At 40.2% G+C, this 17,459-nt stretch overlaps 1 protein-coding gene across 1 annotated transcript; it reads right to left on the bottom strand.

The window, feature by feature from the left end:
• Window positions 1-13,895: 13,895 nt before the first annotated feature.
• LOC117302981 (microsomal glutathione S-transferase 1-like) lies at window positions 13,896-16,763 on the bottom strand. The gene is made up of 3 exons (XM_033786991.1): window positions 16,556-16,763; window positions 15,483-15,559; window positions 13,896-14,430 (listed from the first exon to the last, which is right to left on the bottom strand). The coding sequence occupies exons 1-3, from the start codon at window positions 16,682-16,684 to the stop codon at window positions 14,187-14,189; spliced, it is 450 nt and encodes a 149-aa protein (XP_033642882.1). The 5' UTR covers window positions 16,685-16,763; the 3' UTR covers window positions 13,896-14,186.
• Window positions 16,764-17,459: the final 696 nt, after the last annotated feature.

Below are 17,459 nucleotides of genomic sequence, written 5' to 3'. Positions count from 1 at the left end.
CGTCAATGTAACTATTGTGGTCCCGAACAGGTTGGGGAATGCAGAATTCAACAGTTTTCTGAGATTGGCACACGATTGGGACTTGAGTCAATCTACTATCTACGGGGTTTTGTGGTAAGAGTTAAATAATTTTATAACTTTACCAACAATTTAAATTAGACTGACCTGCAACTGCCGAGGCCTTAAATTATGGGGAAATGCCTGCAGCTGCACAGGCGGGGTAATTACTAGTTAATAATAATTCATATATATTACTTACAACTTTAACCAATGAGCAGGTTCTTCCCTGTGAGGGGCAACCACCACCAAGCCAAGTCCAAACCTGCTACATTGGCTAAGGAAAATAGTAGCGAAGAAAACTGCCTTAATAACCGAGACCTTCTCTGACCAGAGCTGACGATGAAGTGGACGAGCATTTTTTTGCTATGCACCTCGTTGTCGTTACTACACCACAGCAGTTTTCAAAAGAAGAAAAAAAGCGTGCGTCTTTTGTGCACAAAGAAAGCTTTATTTATTCTTAAAGAAACTGGACACTATTGGTAATTGTCAAAGACCAGTCTTCTCACTTGGTGTATCTCAACATCATCCATAAAATAACTAACCTGTGAAAATTTGAGCTCAATCGGTCATCGAAGTTGTGAGATATTAATGAAAGAAAAAAACAACCTTGTCACACGAAGTTGTGTGCGTTTATGGTTGATTTCGAGACCTCAAGTTTTAAATCTCACTAAATCTCACTACAGGGGCTATACGATCATTGGTTAAAACTATTACATATATATCTACCGCCACGATGAAACCATCTCTTCTGTTATTTCATATCTTGTTATTGTCATGATTTGTGGAAAATAAAGTAAAGTATCGATTAACCTCCATGCGGCGGATGAATTCTGCGTGGCTAATACAGAGAAATAATCGTAGTCTCAGACTTGAAATCATACGGAAGCCGAATAGTGCCAGCCAGGAAAAAAAAAGTGAAATATTTTATGAGCGCGAGAATATTTTGTGTACTATCTGACGGCTGCCATGATCTAGCGGCCGCCACTTAAGCTATATCCGGCGGCCGCCACATTATTTTTAGTGCGTGCATGCATGCGTTGTTGATTGCTCTCGCAGTGTTACAAAGATTCCAGGTTCAGAGGTCATTATACGTGTGAGATTTTGTAATGCCTGAACCCTAACCCAAACCAATCCCTCCCCCCCCCCCCAAAAAAAAAAAAAAAAAAAAAAAAAACCAAAAACATCTTCAGTATTATTTCAAACCTACATGAGGTAGGCCCTACGCACACAGGAGATGTTGCGATTGTGTCAGATTATTTCCCTATAATTTGGCGGCCGCCGGATAAAATGGTACAAAATAATATTAGGACTGTAAACATTCCTATAGGATCCTAAAGGATTCCTATAGTCCTCTACATATCCTATAGGATCCTAAAGGATTCCTATAGGATATGTAGAGGACTATAAACATTCCTATAGGATTCTATAGGATTCCTATCTGAAGGACTGTAAACATTCCTATAGAATTCCTAGGATATTTAAAGGACTGTAAACATACCTATAGGATTCTATAGGATTCATCTAGGATTTGATGTAAAGGACTGTTAACATTCCAGAGGATTCTATAGGATTCCTATGTAAAGGACTAGACTGTAAACATTCCTATAAGATTCTATAGGATTCCTATATTATGATATGAAGGACTGTAAACATTCCTATAGGATTCCTATAGGATTCCTATATTATGATATGAAGGACTGTAAACATTCCTATAGGATTCCTATAGGATTCCTATATTATGATATGAAGGACTGTAAACATTCCTATATGATTCTATAGGATTCCTATATTATGATATGAAGGACTGTAAACATTCCTATAGGATTCCTATATAGGATTCCTATAGGGTATGTAAAGGACTAAAAACATACATTATTATAAGATTCATATAGGATTCATCTAGGATATGATGTAAAGGACTGTAAACATTCCTATAGGATTCTATAGGATTCCTATATGATATGAAGGACTGTAAACATTCCTATAGGATTCTATAGGATTCCTACGTAAAGGACTAGACTATTAACATTCCTTTAGGATTCTATAGGATTCCTATATTATGATATGAAGGACTGTAAACATTTCTATAGGATTCTATAGGATTCATATGTAAAGGACTAGACTGTAAACATTCCTATAGGATTCTATAGGATTCCTATATTATGATATGAAGGACTGTAAACACTCCTATAGGATTCCTATAGGATGGACTGTAAACATACATTATTATAAGATTCATGTAGGATTCATCTAGGATATGATGTATAGGACTGTAAACATTCCTATAGGATTCTATAAGATTCCTATGATATGAAGGACTGTAAACATTCCTATCGGATTCCTGTAGGATATGTAAAGGACTGAAAACATACATATTATAAGATTCATATAGGATTCATCTAGGATATGTAAAGGACTGTAAACATTCATATAGGATTCTATAGGATTCCTATGATATAAATGACTGTAAACATTTCTATAGGATTCCTATAGGATATGTAAAGGATGGAAACAAGGTTACAATATCGAAAAAAAAACCACATAGATATCTTCGTGTACAAACCTGTATCATTCCAGCTAAAGACATATTGTCAAACTTTTCTCGTAAAAAATCTCGCAGAAACAAATCTCAAGCCAACTCATTGTTTTGAACAACAGAGCAACAACCCTTTCAAATGTAACACAAGGCAGCCTATAGTTCACGCTATGGTCTGCTGGTCAGAAGATAACCAACAACCTCTTTCAATTGTGTTCAAATTGCGTTTAGTTCGGGTTGGGGCCCAACAGGTGATCGTCGGATATCCAGCGAAAAGTTGAAGGGCATCTTCGACTTGTTCTGTAAATAAATCGGAAAACTTCTAAACTCGCTCTTTGATGATTTATAGACAACGGATGGTATTCTGGTCGCGTCCAAGACAAAATATACCATCTATTTAAGCTTGAGACTACAGTCATGGCAGCGAAAAATATACAAAGTGCCCAATGGTCAGTTAGACGTGGCCAGTGCATGAAATGTACCACTTTAGTCCTGTGGTTTACCAGTGTCTGCGTCTTGGTTAGTCTGTATTGGCAAGGTAAGGCTATCATTGTTGTTTATAGGTGTCGGTTTGGTGACCACATGACCGGTGATATTCTTGAACTGCATTCGTAGTTTGATTGTAAGATCCAAAACTAGTCTGTACCAGAGTTCTGATAATTGCCCAACACCAGTCTTCTCAAAGACCAGGGGTCGATTTCATATGATTTGTCTTCTCTCGCGTTAGGACGGAGTAACTCGTCCTAACTTATAAGATTAATTCTTAAGGTCTGCATGCTACAGTGCAGGGTTGGGACTCATCCTAAGATTAGTCTCAAGTTAAGTTAGGAAGAGTTTTGTGAAATCGACGGCAGCCCAATATATCTTAAAGTATGCGATGCTCGGAGAACTTAAATTGTTGCATAAAAGTCGAAGAAACAAACAGTAAAGGCACTGTGGTGGATTTCACAAAGGTAGTCCTAACTTAGGGCTAGTCCTATGGGCAATGCTAGGAGATAGGACCAGTCCTATATTAGGATGAGTTACTGGTCCTAACTTAGGACCAGTCCTATCTCTTATAGCATTGCTTAGGACTAGTCCTAAGTTAGGACTACCTTTGTGAAATCCACCCCAGGACACTTTTCACTTGTTGTATATTTAACCAAAAATAACAAACCTGTGGAAATTTGGACTAGATTGGTCGTGGAAGTTGCGGAATAAGGGAAGAAAAAACACTCTTGTCGCACAAGTTGTGTGCTTTCAGATGCTTGAATTCGAGACCTCAGCTGAGGTCTCTCTTTCAATTCAAATATTTTAGTGAGAAATTACTTCTTTCTCAAAAACTACGTTACCTCAGAGGGAGCCATTTCTCACAATGTTTTTATGTTATCAACAGCTGTCCATTGCTCGTCTGCAAGTAAGGTAATTACCACTAGCGTCCAGTGCCTTAACCACGGTGTAACCAACCATTTTAACCCACCCAAAACCTTCGTGGACTCAGACAGTGGTTTTAAGATTAATTTTAGAAAGGGTGGAACTGACGAAGCTATTATTGCTCCACTTTACCAGCTGGCACTCTTACTCCTTTTCAAATTACCCAATTTTAAAATTAATGTGTGTTTGCATTTGGCAGGGTTTAAAACAATGTTGACCTAAAGAGCTCCTGCCTGCAAAAATGGGGTGTCAAATTGATACCACGGGCGTTGTCACATTAGATACCAACAAAATAATCAACATTGACATACTTAGGTGTTACAATAAAACACATTATTCAAAAACAATTACATTGGTGTTACTTTTACACCCTGTGATATTAATTTTCATTCTTTTTCGGGATACACCCATGGTGTCAGTTTTAACACCTCGTTTTTTTGCAGTATGCTTTTCTAGCTAGCACCTTACACTGCAACAACTGAAGTGTTATTTATTACCTACTATATCGTTGGTAAAATTAACACCGTGTCGGTGTTGTCATAATATAAATACCAACAGAATCAATTTAACACCTCAGTTTTTGCAGTGTACAGCGTGCTTCTTATCGTAGCATACACATTAAAGACACTGGACACTATTGGTAATTGTCAAAGACCAGTCTTCCACTTGGTGTATCTCAACATGCATAAAATAACAAACCTGTGAAATTTTGAGCTCAATTGGTCGTCGAAGTTGCGAGATAATAATGGAAGAAAATACATCATTGTCACACGAAGTTGTGTGCTTTCAGATGCTTGATTTCGAGACCCCAAATTCAAAATCTGATGTCTCGAAATCAAATTCGTGGGAAATTACTTCTTTCTCGATAAAATACATTACTTCAGAGTGAGCCTTTTTTCACAATGTTTTATACTATCGGCCTCTCCGTTACTCGTTACCAATAATGTTTTTGATGCTAACAATTATTTTGAGTAATTACCAATAGTGTCCACTGCCTTTAAACAGCAATTAAGTATATGGTTCAGGTTGGCATCGGGCAGTTTGAAAAACATTGCAGGCTCTGGTTTTAAAAGATAGTCCCGAAAGGACGGTATTGTGATTTGGACGTTTATTTATTGTATCGTGCAAAACTTCCAAGCACCGAATTTTGGAGTGCTTTCAGATGCTTGATTTCGTGACCTCAAATTCTAATTCTGAGGTCTCGAAATCATAAAAATATTGAAAGACTTATTCGAGTGAGAAATTACTTCTTTCTCGAAAACTACGTTACTTTAGAGGGAGCCGTTTATCGCAATGTTTTATATTATAACACCCCTTGCAATTATTCTGCCTGCTCATTGGTTTAGAGCGCGTCACATGACATGTCTTAGTTTTGCTAGACGACGGCCGTGTGATAGTGCGTCGGTTTGCCATGCGCTAGTCCGAAGACTAGCACACGGCGTGCAGTACCCAGACGTCTGTTGCGTGTACGAGGGTGATAAATTAATAGTCTGTAACCATTTCGGATTGCACGACACTACATACATGCAGCACAGTAAAAGTGTCCGTGGGTTGTAGCATTCAGGTCTGTAACTTAATAATAATAGTACAGTATTTAGAAATGTTTGGGGTGTTATAAACAAATATTTACTGCTTTTACTCGTGCAATGGTTAAAAAAAATGACTCCCTCGGTGATCCCCGTAGCGTTCTATTTTCCCTCGGCTTCGCCTCGGGAAAATAGAACGCTCCGGGGATCACCTCGGGAGTCATAGTTTTAACCATAGCACTCGAAGCAGTCCATATTTGTATACTATCAACAGCTCCCCACTCGTAACAAAGTAAGGTTTCATGCTAATAATGATTTTGAGTAATTACCAATAGTTCCCACTGCCTTTTAAGACTTTAGGCCTGAAGCCTTTTATTAGGCATCTGAGAGCCCAACAATTAGTGCAACAAAGGTGTTTTTCTGTCATTATTCTCTTGCAATTTCGATGACCAATTATTGAGTAAAATTTTTCACAGGTTTGGTATTTTTTTGATTATGTTGGGATACACAGGAGAAGCGGCATTGGATAAGCGGCACTGGGCAACACACGTCATCAAAGCAAACAAGAAAGGTAAACGCTATCAGGTCCTGGCTGCTGTCTATACAAGCCTCGGCTTACTCTAACAGCCTCATGCTCCCCACTCTTGTACATAGTTAATTCCTATTTTTTTTTTTTATTTTTTTTTTGCTTTAACATTATACTGTTTCTGTACAATTGATTTTGTTACATTTCTTTGTACTGTTTAATTCTCACAATTGTTCTTTTTTCAACAAGAGTATTGAATAAACGTATTATTGAATCGAATTGAATACACCAAGTGAGAATACAAGTATTTGACAATAATTACCACACTTGCCAGTGCCATTAATGAATCCCTCTCAGCGGCCTTGAAACGTGTAGGACCAGTTTCCCTTTCTTGTGGGTAAGTCTTTTATCCATGATTAAAAGTCTTTTTTTGCTTGTATTTCCATGCCTTACTGAACCAGAAGCTATGTCCCATTCTTACCGAAGCACAAGCCCCAGTGGCGTCTCAGAATGGAATGCATTCAGCGTTAACAATACAAACTCAAAGAGACTCGTCTCCATGAATGGAGATTCAGGCACTAGAAGTACACTTCTTAGAAGATTCATCCCCACAAAGGGCCCATGTCTCCACAGTTGGACCATGTCTTCTTTAACAATTTCCTCCATGTTTCAACCATTGCAGGTTCCTCCATGTTTTCAAAACGAAATACCTTTTTGTTTTATTGCACCATTGCACGAATGAAAAGCAACTATTATTCGTTTGATCATTCTACCTCCCTTGTTTTGATAAACACCAATAGGGTCCAACATCACAGAGCTGCCGAGCAACAAATATTTCTTAAAACATTGCTCAATATCTGGTTTGGGAGCAGATATGAGCAGGATAGTCACTAACTGGATAGTCACTGACTGTACAAAATGGTAGTTTGACTGGTAACCTTTATGCTGTAGCCACTGTTTGTGCTGTGAAAGACCTATCTTGACGAAAATGGCAACAAATGATCTTCGCTGAAATTCATTATGAATTCAATCAATAAGACAAACATATGGTTTTAACATTTTAAATTTTGAAAAAAACACAAACAATCAATTTGAATACCCTTCTCCGGTGCTTTTTAAAAAGATTTGCGAAACGCCCGGTTACGTCATCACTCGTGTTATGTCATTTTTGGGTGCGCGTTCGTTTAGCTTCCCTGGGTCGACCCCGGTGTGTGACGTTTTTTTTTCCCAGGAAGAACGTGTGCAGATAATTACCCCCGTTCGTCCGGGGTCGACCCAAGGAAGCTAAACGAACGCACCCACTGTATGCATGGAGGAATACATTTATTCCTCCATGTTGTATGGAAGCGTCGTTTTGTATAATATGGCTGCATGCTTTGTAACTCCCAAACAGTGTCAAAAAGTACTGTCATTTTGACGTGCGCCGTCCGGACTGCTGATGACCCGTCCACCGTTGTATTGCCGTTTTTGAATTACTTAGGTTTGTTAATGATTAATTACATAGATTAGTGTTTTTTTAGCCTTTGCTTGTTAAATTGTTTCTATGTGATGCGCCTTGGGCATCTTTTAGGCGGACTTTTGCGCTATATCAGTTTTCGTTATTACCACTGATCTCATATGAGATCAGTGACAATATAAATCAGTGGTTGAAATTATCACTCACTCGGGAGGTCAAGGGTTGAGAATTCTCGATCCATATTAAAAATTCCCACACATATCGATGCGGGTATCCGTTTTTATCGGAGTATATATCCAGATCCAGAGATCCAGAGATCCAGAAGCCTTATCCGGTGTCCCAGAGAATTCTGTCCGCGAGATTCGGTCCCCCCATGGCAAATTAACATGAGCTGTAGGAGGATGATTCAACCGAGGGCGCTATCAGAAATAGTTTGTACACCATTAGCCAATAAAATCGTACTTTCGGGGCTAAAACCGGAGCCTGCAGTATTTTAATTTACCGCCCCTTGCTTTATACAAATTTACCAACTGTTATATACAACATGAAGCGCGGTGTTAGGCAAGCTAGCCCATACAGGGCTAGGGGCTAGCTAAAAAAACCTATGAACTCTTTAGGTCACCATTACTTTTTACACAAAATGCATGCACCCTAGGTTTGAAACAAAGTTGATGTTTGCCCAAAACTTTCTTTGCGGTTAGAAAGTGTCTTCGCTTAAAATCGAAAGCCTATAATATATGACCCTCTCTATAAATGAAACATTACAGCCTGATCGACTGCTAAAATCAAGGTATATAATGCCAACTAAACTAAGTTTGCTTGATTGGAGTTAGGAAAATACAAAACCATGTTTCTGTTTAATATATTCACTGAGTCTTCCTCACTTCCGAGGGGGCGAACAATTACCTTAAATCGAAGGAGGCTATCCATGGTATCCCCAATAAAAATGACAGCTCGATCGACTACTGCCATACTAAGTTTTCTTTGTTAGTGTTACTTATCAAAGCTTATTTTAAACATTCAGACATAAGAAATACACAAAGAAGATTCGTCTCCCTAAGGGCTCAAAGTTTCAACTCATCTACTACCAGGACTGCACGGGGAACGACCTTGCAACCAGCTACAACGAGCGACATTCACACTGCTCTGACAAATGAAAACAACTCATTATCCTTCGTGAAAACAATGAAGTATCCACCAATTGATTTGGAAATGGAAGTTCCTACGCTGGACGAGATGTTTAAGAGGACTGTTATTGTGACGGCGATCTCTTCTAACCACTACCTTGAGGCGAAGGCAATGATTAATAGCGTACAGAGACTCATGCCAAACACAAGGATTGTTATATACAATTTGGGGCTGACTCTCTATCAACTTCAACAAGTAAGTTTAGGGTTATACATGGACAATGGACATAACCTATTTTTGTGTATTTGTAAAAACTTTTAAAGAAAAAAACCAATGTTCATAAAATAGATGTTAAAATTTGCATCGGGTAAAAAGAATATAAATTTTTGTTTTTAGACATACACCGATGTGTGTTAGCACTGCATACTTAGAACTTTCCCGAGTCCAGTGAACAAAATTCACAGGCACATTAATCGGGTGGGATTCGAACGACTCTTGCGATTCTAGAGCAGTGTCTTACCAACTATAGACTACCGATTGCAATAAAAAAATTACCCTTTAATTTCCTCAAGATTTGTTGCATGCGTCTTTAAAATAATAGTAACTACATGTACATGTATAGTTCTTATTTAGCCATCAATGCACTTTACAAACTGCCCTGTCGTCAATTTCACCAAACGCTTCCTAACTTACGATTAATCTTGGGACTTAAGATGAGTTAAGTTCCGTATCCGAAGACGTTAGGACGCGTTGAACCCATCCTAACTGGAGATAGGATTAATTATAATAATAGCGTTGCGTGAAATTGGCTGCTAGTCACTAGGCCAATACAATTATAATCTTTCTCAGTTCCCTGGATGGGGTGTATAATGGAGTGAAATCGGCTGCTAGTCACTAGGCCAATACAATTATAATCTTTCTCAGTTCCCTGGATGGGGTGTATAATGGAGCTATGAGCTGCCGCGGCACTCCAAAAAAGGCGTTTTTAAACACAATATAAACTTCTACCCTCACAGGTACTCATTATTAAACACCCCTGAACAGAAGCAAATATAGTATCTTGCTCAAGGACCCAAGTGTCGCGACCGGGATTCGAACCCACACTCCGATGACTTAACTACGAACTTGAAGTCTTAAGATGCAGGGACAATAATCACGCGATATTGGATTTCATATTATTTTATATTATGAAATAAATTGTACAACTACATTGTATTTTCTTGTTTACCATTTTGTTTTTCTTTGTGAAGTTGCCGACTGTCTGCAATGTTTTTGAAGTGCGAAGTTTTAACTTCTCAAAATATCCCGTCCACGTGAAAGATCTTCTAAACTACGCTTGGAAACCACTCATTATAAAGGTAATTGCGACGGCAAAACACTGTCTGCAAAAACTGTTATTATTCATAATCCAAACATGAGGTAAGCAGCAATGGAAGAGTAGCTGATATATCCACGGTCACAGTTTACAGTATCAACTCAAACCACAGGGGAACCAACTCTCACTAGGAAATTATCTTCATTTTCGTCAAGCCACCCTTCAACCAATAAGGACTGTTGCAAATTGTCCTTTGTCACAAGAACCCTCGTTGAATAGTATACAAATATTGACTGCTTTGAGTGCTATCGCCTCGGGAAAATAGAACGCTCCGGGGATCACCTCGGGAGTCGTAGTTTAAACCATTGCACGAGTAAAAGCAGTCAATGTAACCCAGAATATTTGTCAAAATTAAAAAAAAAAAAAAAAAAATCATGGCTCTGCAATACCGTAAGCACAGAATCGTCGCTGACGGAAGCAGGGAATTCGTGCTCACGTCAAGCGTATTTCACGAGTTAGCGGGGAATTTTGACTTCTGCGCGTGCGTACTTCACGTTACTAGCTTACAAGGCTAGCGCGGAAATTCGGCGCTTGCACCGTAAGCGGCGAATGGTGATCGTAAGCGCGGAATTCGGCGGTAAGCAGAGCCATGAAATTGGGCCCAACATGATCGGGAAACCTGATGATCAGGGATCCGGGTAAATCCGGGTAAGTTCTCACCCGAGTTTTTGCGTCGAGTGGTGAAGAGTGGTTGATAATTCCTTTTCTGCATATTTGAACTTGCTCAAATTCCACAATTACTAACATTTTCATTATTGTTTCTTTGGCAGGAAACACTCTATGAATTCGGTGCCGTCTTTTGGGCAGACTCATCGGTAAGATTCAAGAAGAGCATCGCACTACTAACTCGCCATCTTCAGACGTTCCATGGTTTTATTCCACGTGTGGCCAATTACCAAAAAAAAGGAAGATTCTCAGTAATTGCTTTGACCCATCCGGCCATGTTTCACTATTTCAAGATTGTCATAGCAACATACAAGGGGGATATAGGGTACACCCCGAAACCTCAGGGCGGCATTCTTTACTTTGTTAACAGCTCGTACATTAACGAGAAACTACTGCAACCATGGGTGGACTGCATGATGGTGCTCGACTGCGTAGCCCCGCACGGAAGTCAAAACCCACACGTTAAGAAACAGAAGGGGTACCACGTGCACCGCTACGACCAATCAGCTCTCGCCTTATTGATGTATAAAAATTTGAGAGGTTTGTACCATATTGGCCATGATGCGACCAAAGTCTTTAACTCTATTATGGTGGTTCAAAATGGTCATGCAGTTTTGAAAAGAGGCGTGAATGTAAAGATTTGCCCGGAAATTTTTTTGTGATTGTTCAGAACAATACAATTTAAATTTTGTATTGTTACAAAATGAATTTACTTAAATTACTACTTGCCCTTTGGTGTTTTGAACCGTTTGATTGTGATTGTTTAAATCCCATACACCATAGGGATATAAAGTAAAACTAACCCATGCAAATTTCATTTCGAAAGGAGATCACGTTTTTGAGATCACGCTTAAAATCTGGAGCAGTTTGTCTACAAGGAAGAATAACCCGTAATTTGAAGAGAACATCTGAGAAACGTATACGACAGTAACGTTTCTCAGAGTCATTATTGTGGTAAAAAAATGAAATGCTTTTCTACAACATTGATTGAGTGAAACGATTGACTACCGAAAACTATTTTACTTTTAACCAAGTAAGGTTTTATGGTCATACCAATGATATACCATACTATATATACCATCCCTTCATATCGAACGCAAATTTTGCAAAGTTGAGATTTTAGTTATATTAGCATTCTTGTAATTTGATTTTATTGTAACATTTTTAATGTGTCCAAAACGAACTCTTTCTTAATGACATAGTTTTAAAAACATCGTTAAATAATCATTTTAAAATAGATTTTCAATGGTTGAACAATTTTGTTTTAGTTTGGGTGTAAATAAGAAAAGAAAAAGGAAATAATTTTACGACCAGGAGATTTTGGATGAGACATCTTGAGATGCAGGCTTTTTAACTTGTGTACTTTTTATGTTTTTATGTATTTTTATAAAGATTGAAAATAAATAAAATAAATTGTTACTTCCAACAAAATGCCGTTACACTTCTAATTTGCAAGGTTTCCGAAACGGCAAGCAAGGACGAGAGTCAATCCGTGACGTTGTAATAACACCCTCAAATTTGCGCCTAGCAATGCCTCTTTGGTGTTTCTGATCAACAGAGTGTGGGTTCAAATCCCCAGCCGTGACACCTGTGTCCTTAAGCAAGATTTATAACCATCGCTTCGTACTTCGGATGGGATGTTCAATCGGTTGTTCCCATTATGTGTTGTGTGAAAAAAAACCGCATGTAAACGAACCCAGTGCACTTAGAATGGGTTTGTCCCGGTGTTCCTGCTAAATGTGCCGTAACACCTTGTAAACCCTTGTGTCAAATTGAATTATTGCTAAACGACAAACCAAGGCTCGTTTTTGAACGTGTCAATAAGGAATTCCTTTGAAACAGCGGACCCGTCTATGTTGTTAAAACTACAGCGGGTAACCGACATTCCCCTAAACTGTAAATTATGTTTTTTAAATCGTATTCTTTTAGAGGTCCGGGGAATGAGATTTTAACTAAATTCATACACAGAGTAGTTAAACGAAAAAGGTTTACTAGCCAGTTGCTTATTGGCACTTAAACTCACTACATGTAAATAAAGGGTTAACCCCCCGGTGTGCTCTGAGCCCCTATTTATTAAACCAGTTGTGATTTAAAATTAATAGCACTATACACCGCCATGCGTTATCCACGAGGTTGTGGTGGTGGGGGTTGTGGATGGGGGGGGGGGGGGGGGGGAGGGGGAGGGGTTGTCATTAACCCATACTCATAAATTTACACACAAACAAACCAGATTTGTTCAATTCCCTGAGAGCGATTTCAAAACATGATTTAATTTGACACTATGTACATCACAGAACAATGTCCTTTGGTTCAGTACGCATTTCTTAACAATACTAGAACTCTTCACAAATAATTGCTGTATTTGAACTCCAAGTAATTCCATGTAGGCCTACTATGTTTATTCATGGCCACACCAATGTGGGTAATTGCAACTCGGCTAGTAGGGATTTGCGAGCACATACTAGACCCGTTGCATTGATCGACATCTTTGAAATGCAAGCGAGAAAGGCTAGGGATGTTTCTGCACGTTACGCGAGCTAACACGTGAACGTGAACGCCAGAAAGTTGATTTGTTTCGGTGTGACGTCACTACGTGGGGCTTCATTTCACGCTCATGTATGACGTCTGCACACGTACCTAACCCGAAAAATGGTTAAAATGTGAGATTTTTACAACACAATTTCCTGTTCACGTTCACGTGTTTGCTCGCGTAACGTGCAGCTAAACCTCCCAATTGGTTGGAGTCCTGCGAAGCGCGTACACGCATGCATTTTCCATTAATTTACATCAAAGATGGTGTGGACAATGACGTCATGTGCAATCTATCTATGGGTGCGTTCGTTTAGCTGCCCTGGGTCGACCCCGGTGTGTGGCAGTTTTTTTTTTCAGGACGAACGTGGGTAATTATCTGTACACGTTCGTCCTTGAAAAAAAAACACGTCATACAACGGGGATGACCCAGGGAAGCTAAACGAACGCACCCTATACATGTACAGCTCACAGGAGGACGGGAACTATAAACTATGGATGCGTTCGATTAGCTTCCGTGGGTCGACCCTGCGGCGCTCACTCGGGTGAACCTCTGACAAGAGCTAATCGAACTATCACTCACCCTCTCGTGGTGACGTCATGCACCTGGGGCCAGCCCCAAGTGACCCACTCCACAAGCAAGGGAACTGGGGGGCTGACCTGGGTGAGCCCATGGAGTGACGTCAAAGCTATTCGAACCTACCGGGGCAGAACGGGGTTGACCCAGGGAAGATAATCGAACGCACCCTATAGTCGCATCATGCATTGTGGAACCCAACTTCTTTCCCATCGTCTGCATCAAGTCGCACTTATGCTCATTTTGCTCACCCCGGAATATACTCATCACTATCTTCATCAGAAAATCCGACTCATTTATGCAAACTAAAACGATTAATAACCAATGTAATGTGTGCTGCGTTGATGGGCAGTGGCGCTTTACACATGCTATGTAAACTGTCTTGTTTACTCTTCTAGAACGTGCCGTTCATGAGGACCTGAACCCCCATGGAAATGTTGGCCACGAGCCCGATGGCAAAGGAGAGAGCCCGGCAGGGCTGTGGTAGAGGCGTGAGATAGGCCACGGTGTGGAAGAATCTAGAAGCTACGAAGACACGAAAGTGCCACGTGGCGGCGAAGACACTAGGGTCAGTAGTGACGTACATCAAACCCAGAATCAGGAAGGGGATGACGTTCTCCAGGTCGTTTCGATGACATCTGGGTACGAGTAAACAGGGTTCAAGAAAGATCAAAGGAAGGAAGATTCTTAAGTTTCTTATGGACTGTAGGCCCTACCACTCGTTTTAGAAAGCTGGTCGTGTTGATCCGACACTGCATTTTTTATTTATTTATTTATTTATTTATTTATTTTTTTTTTTTTGGGGGGGGCCGTTGTCCTTTTCGTAAAGTGTAACCCATATCATTTACATGGGCATTGGGCAATTGGCTTTCTTTGACGGATTATGAAAATTTACTTTATATACGTTCTTCAAAGACTTGAGGTCCTCTCAGAATGGCTGTCCTCAGAAATAATTGGGTTGTCATTGGTAAGTTTACACGCAAACGTGTTCAAAATTCGCCGAACTTTGGGGACGCAGCAGATAGTATACGAGCGCGTTTTATGACAGGATTTGTCCAAACACCGCGTTTTCACTTTTGATCCGACATGGTGGATCAGATCATAAAGAAATAACCACAGAAGGAGTTCGAACTTCCTTACTTCAGAGGAAACATGATCGTTTTACCACTTTAAGCAAAAAACCTTGCTTAAGCAAGGCCATGAAATAAACAAATTGCCAGGTGCGCCCGTTAAGCACAGAATCGACCGTTAAGCAGCTCCATGAAATTAGGCCCCGGGCGAAGATAAAAAAATCGGCCGGGTATTTATGTATTACTTTCGCAAAGTGGGGCGAGGGAACTTCCCTTTGAACTTCACTGTCACCGAGTGAGATCGTAATCGGTCTCAACGTCTCGACTGGGCTGGTCGATCATAAACAGAATACTGACGTAACAATAAATTAATAGAAAATACAATTCCCCCAATTGATGCATTGGATAGTCTTGCTACACATGATAATACAGGGGGCATGATGCAGGATAATGCATGATATTTAATGCAGGGGGCGAGCGATAAACCTTAATAAACAGTTTGACAACGTTGGCAATAATTTGGTAGTCAATTTGATCAAAAAGTCAACCTCTTTATCTCATTTAAATCTCGCTTTGCGATCTTTAGAACGGAACAAACTACATGTACTATAATTACAAACCTCAAACCTCGTTCGATATCATCGTCATTCCTTACGTATTTCTGCTTACCAGAGGCATCCTCCAAGTTCGCAAATACCTTTAGAAATGAAAGGAAATTGCATCAATAACAAAAGTCTTGCATGAAATAGGCAAAAAAAAACAGTTCCCTCATCCTTTTTTGAGGCCGCATCCTTTTTTATTATAAAAAGGGACAATTGTTTTATGTATTTCTCATTAAACTTACTAATCTGTTAAGAATTTGAAACCACATAAAGTAAGTGGTGACTTTAAAGTGAAGAGCCGGGTGGCCAGTTTGAATTCAAATACTTGGCGGTCACCTTTGAAAAAAATACACAATAAAAAGGCCCTCATCCTCTGTTTTGAAAACCCGGACGGTCAACTGGTATTTTTTGTACCTTGGACTTGTGTGTCAATAGAAAAACTGATTGTAAAAACGCCAAGTCACTAAATTTTGGGCTATGGCGAAAACTCGTGCATATACATTGGAGGGTCTCACGATGTCTTCTTCAGACTTTGTGAGTCGGGACTTGGGTATAAGGAGAGGGGTCTGACACTCTGATCGCCATCAGTAGTTGCACGACCTCCGGGGCCAAGACCGGCCTCGATGGGGAAGCCGGCCTGAGACCTCAAACATTGAATTGGCAACATCTTTTGAGAGCTGCATTGTCCGACACCCCTGTTTTCTCGACAACATGATTCAAAAACCTCTAATGATTTACACGATAGGGTTAGGTATGGAAAACACACTAGGGGTGTCAGAACATAGGGATTGTTGAAATAAGGAAGTTGTTTGTTTGACCGAAACAGGTCAACTCGTACCCAAGTCAACTAGTACCCAAGTCAACGTTGACTTGGGTACGAGTTGACTCAGGTACGTGTTGACTCGGGTACAAGTTGACTTAGGTACGAGTTGACTTGGGTACGAGTTGACTTGGGTACGAGATGACCCGATATTACGAGTGAAAGAATGACACATTATTAGTGCCAGCAGTCTCAAATACAGTGTAATTATTATGATGACCACGGCATTCCTCAATAATTTGACATGGATCCTAAACATTACTTAGCTTACCTTACGTGTTATCCTAAAACGACTAACGTACAGAGACAAGCACATCATCTTCAATGTGACTGCGGCACCGTATGTGGCATACAGCCGAAATATTGGGTTGTCTAAACTCAAGACGGATTGGGCGTCCATGTTGTCCGTTGGCAGTGTGCACTGGTTTGTGTTCTATAAATTTGTGCTGACCCAAATCGAGTGGTGTTTACACAGAGCATGGAGGAAGGAAACACAGAGATAACGCATGCAAGGGGCGGGGGGTGGGGATTGGGTCCTGATCACAATAGACCTTTTCGCAAACTAATGTACATGTACATGTAGGCCTATTACGCAAGCGCATAATGAGGTGCATGCAGGTAAAGCTTTGGATCAAAGTAGAGCTAGCTAGACCAGCATGTACCCCATTCAACGCCTGCAGCACGAGCAACCAAGTTAGACTTGTTGACAAGTCGCTAGCGCTGCCCCAAACACACATTCTGCCGTTCATGCACAGCACATACTGGGATCGATGGTGTGTGTACCGTTCCCGTAACCACCCCGCGCTTAACAATTACCGACTTGATTTCAAGACTATAGTACCAAGTATTTGCGATAAAGTTCTATGATAATAAGTGGAGTTTTGTGGCCTAGCATCGGACTCAAACTCTTGTATTTATGACGAGCAGGGGTAGTAGATCCACTTCCTGGCTGCTGGCCCCGCCTAGAACATCTGTGTCCTTAAGCAAGACACCACACCAAGATGCTTCGTCCTTCGGATGGGACGTCAAGCCGTTGGTCCCATGTGTTGTAACAGAGTGCACTTATCGAAAAGAGAAGGGGTTTGCCCCGGTGTTCCTGTGGTCTGATCGGCTGCATATTGCGCCACAGCACATTGTAAACCGATGATGATTTTTATTTTATTTTAAACATTACA

The sequence above is a fragment of the Asterias rubens genome, chromosome 19, assembly GCF_902459465.1.
Source record: "Asterias rubens chromosome 19, eAstRub1.3, whole genome shotgun sequence".
Taxonomy (NCBI): domain Eukaryota; kingdom Metazoa; phylum Echinodermata; class Asteroidea; order Forcipulatida; family Asteriidae; genus Asterias; species Asterias rubens.
This window is presented reverse-complemented; position numbering and strand designations above follow the sequence as displayed.

What these genes read in the sequence shown, in the direction of transcription:
- LOC117302981 (XM_033786991.1), bottom strand. Translation starts at nt 16,684, where the DNA reads ATGGACGCCCAATCCGTCTTGAGTTTAGACAACCCAATATTTCGGCTG. An exon ending in GTTTTAGGATAACACGTAAG is followed by an intron (nt 15,560 to 16,555) that starts GTAAGCTAAGTA and finishes TCATTTCTAAAG; the next exon opens with GTATTTGCGAACTTGGAGGA. An exon ending in GATATCGAACGAGGTTTGAG is followed by an intron (nt 14,431 to 15,482) that starts GTTTGTAATTAT and finishes ACTCGTACCCAG; the next exon opens with ATGTCATCGAAACGACCTGG.